The sequence below is a fragment of the Xiphophorus maculatus genome, chromosome 23 (assembly GCF_002775205.1).
Source record: "Xiphophorus maculatus strain JP 163 A chromosome 23, X_maculatus-5.0-male, whole genome shotgun sequence".
In the NCBI taxonomy this organism is placed as follows: Eukaryota; Metazoa; Chordata; class Actinopteri; order Cyprinodontiformes; family Poeciliidae; genus Xiphophorus; species Xiphophorus maculatus.
In genome coordinates, this window is record NC_036465.1 from 24,849,563 (window position 1) to 24,855,107 (window position 5,545).

The following is a 5,545-nucleotide window of genomic DNA, read 5'->3' on the forward strand; positions in this document are numbered from 1 at the left end:
GTTTGCGAGCTCAGTCAGACTGGGTGGAGATCATCTACGACAGGAATATCAATCTCATTTTTCAATTTGTGACATATCAAGATTATAAATGTCCTCAAAGGGCCGGTTGGCAAAGAACGCAACAATAAAACCCATTAAAACTGTTTCTTTTTTTAAAAAACATATAAATACCTGTCACTGTAATTTAATGAGGAATCCTTAAACTCAAATAATATGGAACATCTTTTCACACTGGCGTAATCTGTCAATTTACAGGTAAAAGCTAGTTTTATGTGATTGATAAAACAACATATAAAGTACACCGCTGTTTTTTGAGGTTGTGTTTATGCATCTTCCACAGGAAGCAGTGTCTTTCCTAGAAGGCTAATGTGTTGGTAGGGTTGCAGCTAAGCTGCACTCTTTTTCCTTTACAGATAATGAATTAAAAATGTAAACTAATCTTGTTTTACAGCCCAATTTCCTCCCTGAACTACCTGGTAACTAATCTCGTAATCCTTGTAAATCTGTTTATTCACTCACTCCTTAAAACGGCCCATCTCACATATTTCAAACCTCTGAGGCCTCTGTAGAAAAGCGGTACTCAAAATGTGACCAAAATACACTCAGGTGAACTTCATTTACTAAATAGTCAACATGTGGAGTCAGTTTAATTGCTCTGGATTTTATCAGCGTAGAACAGGCTGTACTTTACAGTACATGTAAATGCTGTACTTTATTTACTTTAAAGTGAAATCCATGCAATATTTTCCTTCAGATTCTAAGTCAAGCTCTACTCTGTGTTGGTCCATCGCAGGTTTGGAGCCGACGCATCTGGAGCCATAAGTGGCTCTTTGGATCTTACACAACGGTTACAAACTTTTGCTGAAAACAATTTTAAAAAAATAACTGAAAATAAGAAACATATATACAAAATAACAAGTGCAGGTTTTAGCTAATTTTATGTGGAATAATTATATTGAAATTCCACAGCAGAATGAAACTAAATACACCAATTATGTTTATTTATTTCTATTTATGTTATTACATTTAAAACTGTGTGCAAATATCAACATCCCATAAAGGACATTATAGCCATCTTCTTTTTGCAAAGGTTTTTTTGTTTTTCTTTGTTTTAAGCCTAAAAATAGAAATTAAATGGTTTCATATTGACAATTTTTTTCAAAAGTAATTTTTTTATTTTATTTTTTTTCCCTAAATGTCGGGTAGCATTTTTTTTTTTTTTTTGGCTCTAAACAAGCCTTATTTGGCTAATCAAAAATGACTCTTTAGGTTGTAAAGGTTGCAGACCCCTGGTCTATCACATAAAAACCAAAAATGTATATTGAAATTTGTAATAATAATGTGATAAAACATGTAAACATAAGCTCAGTGTGTTGATCTATGATTGAATTAGTGAGTGGCTCCCTTTATACTTTCTTGTTCTCCACCACAATTTTTCCCCAAATATTCCTCTTCTTGGTGTATAAATAATTTCAATCAACAAAATATGTGCGGCTACTAAGATAAAGTTGAAAAGTGATTATTTATTTGTGTATAAAACAGCAAGCAATAACTGACTCTGAAATATCTCATAATTTAATTTAGCAATGCCTGTGAAATTCAATTCATTCAATGTCTTGTAAGTTCATGTAGACGTAGTACCAGAATCAGACAGCAGATGGCGTGTGGAAGCTGCTCTGATCCAAGCATCGTTTCAGTGGGCAAGAAAAAGGCTTTGCATCATAAAACACACTGATACAATCCTTTTACATATGGCTTAGGGGTTTAAAAAATCGAATGTCAGGCACAGATATTAAAAAGAAATTGTGTATTATGATTTTTATTACTTTGATGGATTGTTCCCTTGAAGCTGAGGATTGTCCACCTCTGAAATCCTCAGCATAGGAGAGCTGAAGGTGGATGAGCAGGGCGCTAAGTTATGGGTGTTCAGATAACTAATTTTATCGCCACTGTCTCCCCCGGATCCTTCCTCCAGACTGGCCTCCAGTGAGTACGACCCGTGCGACTGGCAACCGGGCTGCGGTGGCGGCACCAGGCCGTGAAGGAGGCTGTGTCCGAAGTGGGAGTCGCATCGGGCCAAGTTGTCAGTCAGGTGTTGCATGTAAACCTCCTCCAGCTGTTTCTCCAGCAGCCCATTCAACACAGAGTTGGACATGGGCTCCAAGCCGGGCAGATCCAAGCTGATGTTTTCGCTTGCCCCCATCACCAGGTACCCCTGGTCTGGGATGGACTCCAGTTTGGCCTCCGTTTGGAGGCACGCCTCGTTAGGCTGAAAGTGAAAGTCCTCTTGGTTGGCCACGGCTCTGGGGAGGTTGTGTGAGATGCGGCCCGAGTCGGCCACCTGCAGGTCTGGGTAATGCTCCAGGAGGCTGCAGTCTTCGATGCAGATGGGTGGGAGGGCGGCTGCCGGCGAACACCCAGGAATCAGGAGGCCTGGAAGCTCAGACACAACTCTCAGTCCCTGGGGCTTGTTGGGGTCCAGCTCTTCCTGGTTTGACTCTGATCACAGAAAACACATTAAATGATTCCAGTCTAGCATTCACTTTCCCTTCACGTGTCCTTACCAAATTTCAAATGTAAAGCTTTAGACGACTTAAATTTAGAGAGATGTGGAGTTTAAAAGTAAGGCGGACATGGATATTGTCAGAAACAACAATATAGAGTAAATTTAAAACTGCTAGTTTGTTGGGAAGATCATATCTGGCAAAAGAGGAAGCACTACAGTCATACTGAAGCAGTGCAACTAGAAGAAAAAGTAACACAAGATGAAAGTGGTATAGTGCGTTTTTAGATTGCTAGATTCTACTTCCAACAATGCTGCTAGAAAACCGTAGCAACGAGTCTACTCACCTTCTTTGGCCAAATGTATCTGTGGGTTGACAAAGTTCGGCTCAGAGGCAGAACAGATGAGCGGATCGGCACATCGCGTGCTCGTCTGATACCCTTTCCTTTTTAAAGCTGTGGCGAACTTTCTCTCCTCCCTGTAGCACATCAATCTGAGAAAACCTTCAGCCAACATGACTCCGGGAATATCCTCTCCTCTGCGCCGTCCTTTCGGCTTAATTCGAGCGATAATTTCAAATCTCAATGGCGGTGTTACGTTGCAAGTGTAATGATGCAGCTCTTTTGCCCTGTTTCACTTCTGCATTTGAGAACAGACAGCCCCCACCTCCCACTTCCTTTATTAATATCTCACCAAACATCACAGAGTTTAAAAAAAAAAGATCAGTACATTTCTACTTAAGCAGGAATGGAGGCAAAGATTGGCAGTTTGTACACTTCAAGAGAGATTCCCTACTCTGTACAGGAACTGACTTCGTTCTTGGCTTAAAGCTTCAGCTCCATCTCCAGTCAGCTGAAGACTGGGTGGTCACCCCATGATCTCAACGAACTTCTTTGGTCAATGGTTTGTTAATTTAGCGCTGCTCTTTGGATCACTGAAATATTAGAAGTGTCTTCCGCAAACCTTTAATGTTCTGGCTGAGAGAAGAAGGTTCTCGCCCAAGGTTTGATGGCACATTGGCCTGTCAGTATGGTAAAACTATCCTGTACTCGTCGCAGAAAAACTGTTTCAAATGTAAATCTTACACCTCCGTGTTTTAGACTTACCTAATATCAGTGTGTTGGGTCAATGCCAAAGAGCTTGTTGTTGAGCAGACCGCTTTGTCAAGGCCAGGGCATTGGTGGCGGCGGAGGTAGGAGTTTGTCATGTAATCAGTGGGTCACCGGTTTGATCCCGTCCATCTTTGTCGTGTCTTTGATGCCGGAGGAGGGATATGGCATCCTTGCTTCTGACAGACTTATTTTGATCTGGTGTCTCAACTCCGGTCCTTGATGTCCTAAAACGTTAATAGCATCGCACATCCAACACATCTCAATAAATTGGCTGAATTACCTCCTAAAGATACGATCAAGCTCTGCAGACACCTCTAAGTTAAGTGTGTGTCATAGTTTTAGGCACCATTTTCATGATCATCTTTACCCCATGAGGCAATTTCTTGCAAGTCCGTTATATTTCACGCTTTTCAAAGTCATCATAGGAACAGCTGTTAGCTCTAGCTAGTGGTCTTTTAGATCACTACAGCTCTATTAGATCACCCCTATTTAGTCAGTGACCTACTTTGACAGCTTTTTTTTAATACTCAGAAATAAAGAAGAGGTTGGAGTTGAAAAGATGATTCACACATGATGAGTGGAAAGCAGAAGTAGCTTTCATTGATAGATTAATCTGTGTGCCACTTTGTTGACATGGGAGACAAATACTTATTTAATTCAATGACATGAAAACTAGTTTATATATTTGCATTGCAAGAATTTATTTTTGATTATTTTGTCTGTACATCCTAAGTTTAGGGCTGCACAGTGGTGCAGTAGGTAGCACTGTTGCCTTGCAGCAAGAAGGTCCTGGGTTTGATTCCCGGCCTGTCAGGTTAATTGGTCTCTCTAAATTCTCCCTGTGTGTGTGTGTGTGTGTGTGTGCATGGTTGTTTGTCCTGTCAGACTGACAACCTGTCCAGGGTGAACCCCGCCTCTCACCCGAAATGTTCGCTGGAGATAGGCACCAGCACCTCCCGACCCCACTAGGGACAAGGGTGTAAGAAAATGGATGGATCCTAAATTTAAACCAAAGAAATATAATATGCAATTGATTTTATTTATTTATTTTTATGCGAGGAAACATACAAATTCATCAGGGGATCCGATCATTATTTCTCCACTGTAAAGGTACATTTTAGCCTAGTTTCAACTATGAAAATGAAGGTTTTTGGATTTGGTTCCCATTCTGCATTTTTCAAAGAACGTGCCTCTTATGTAAATCTCTGCTGTTTCCACTAATTATTGACACTGGATACAGCTGGTTAGTCAGTCTTTCTCGGATGACATACTTGTTCAATCATTAAGAATTATGTGTAATTCCTTAACCTAATATGTTGATCACCACTTATATGATGCAGTTTAATGGCTCAAAAAATAACAGATACTGTGATGCTGAGGGCAAGAGTTGCTTTTCTACATATTCATTGTGTTGCATCTGCAGTACGCTTCTAGAACGAACCCTAATCCTGCTGCTATGAAATATAATCTCTGCTGCCCAGATTTAGCATGTCATGACATTCATATATTGTCTTCAGTCAGAGGTTCCTTCCCATTTGTTGCAAGACTGACTGCTTCAGAGATCCTTCCTTCAACATCCAGAACGACTCTTTGAAGATATTTGGATGATATGAGCTACAATTTATGTTTATGTTCTCAAATGAAAGGTCAGATTTCTCAAATTGCCTTCAGTGTAATTTTATGCCGTAAAAATGCTTGAATGTTCCTGTAGCTAGGTTTTTGATTTTGCATAACATTTACAAAAATGTATTTTCATTTAGTCACTGGAGGATATATACATTTAGAGTGCAAGAGAGGATATTCATTGAGAATTTATGACGTGGGAAACAGTAAATCATTTTAGTAAAAACAAAAATAGTGACATTCTAAAGCCTGGAAACTATTTGTTGTGCACAAAATATAGAAAAGTGTCAGAAAAAAGTGGAAAATA

At 39.8% G+C, this 5,545-nt stretch overlaps 1 protein-coding gene across 1 annotated transcript; it reads right to left on the minus strand.

Moving 5' to 3' along the window:
• Positions 1–1,515: 1,515 nt before the first annotated feature.
• On the minus strand, positions 1,516–4,333 carry LOC111606905. The gene is made up of 2 exons (XM_023328331.1): positions 2,851–4,333; positions 1,516–2,499 (listed from the first exon to the last, which is right to left on the minus strand). Exons 1-2 carry the CDS (start codon positions 3,017–3,019, stop codon positions 1,823–1,825), a joined length of 846 nt encoding a protein of 281 aa, XP_023184099.1. The 5' UTR covers positions 3,020–4,333; the 3' UTR covers positions 1,516–1,822.
• Between the last annotated feature and the right edge of the window lie 1,212 nt (positions 4,334–5,545).

Bases quoted from the DNA above. Each gene is read 5' to 3' on its own strand.
- LOC111606905 (XM_023328331.1), bottom strand. From the start codon at position 3,019: ATGTTGGCTGAAGGTTTTCTCAGATTGATGTGCTACAGGGAGGAGAGA. The intron at 2,500-2,850 runs GTGAGTAGACTC...TTCTGTGATCAG, and splicing joins GATACATTTGGCCAAAGAAG to AGTCAAACCAGGAAGAGCTG.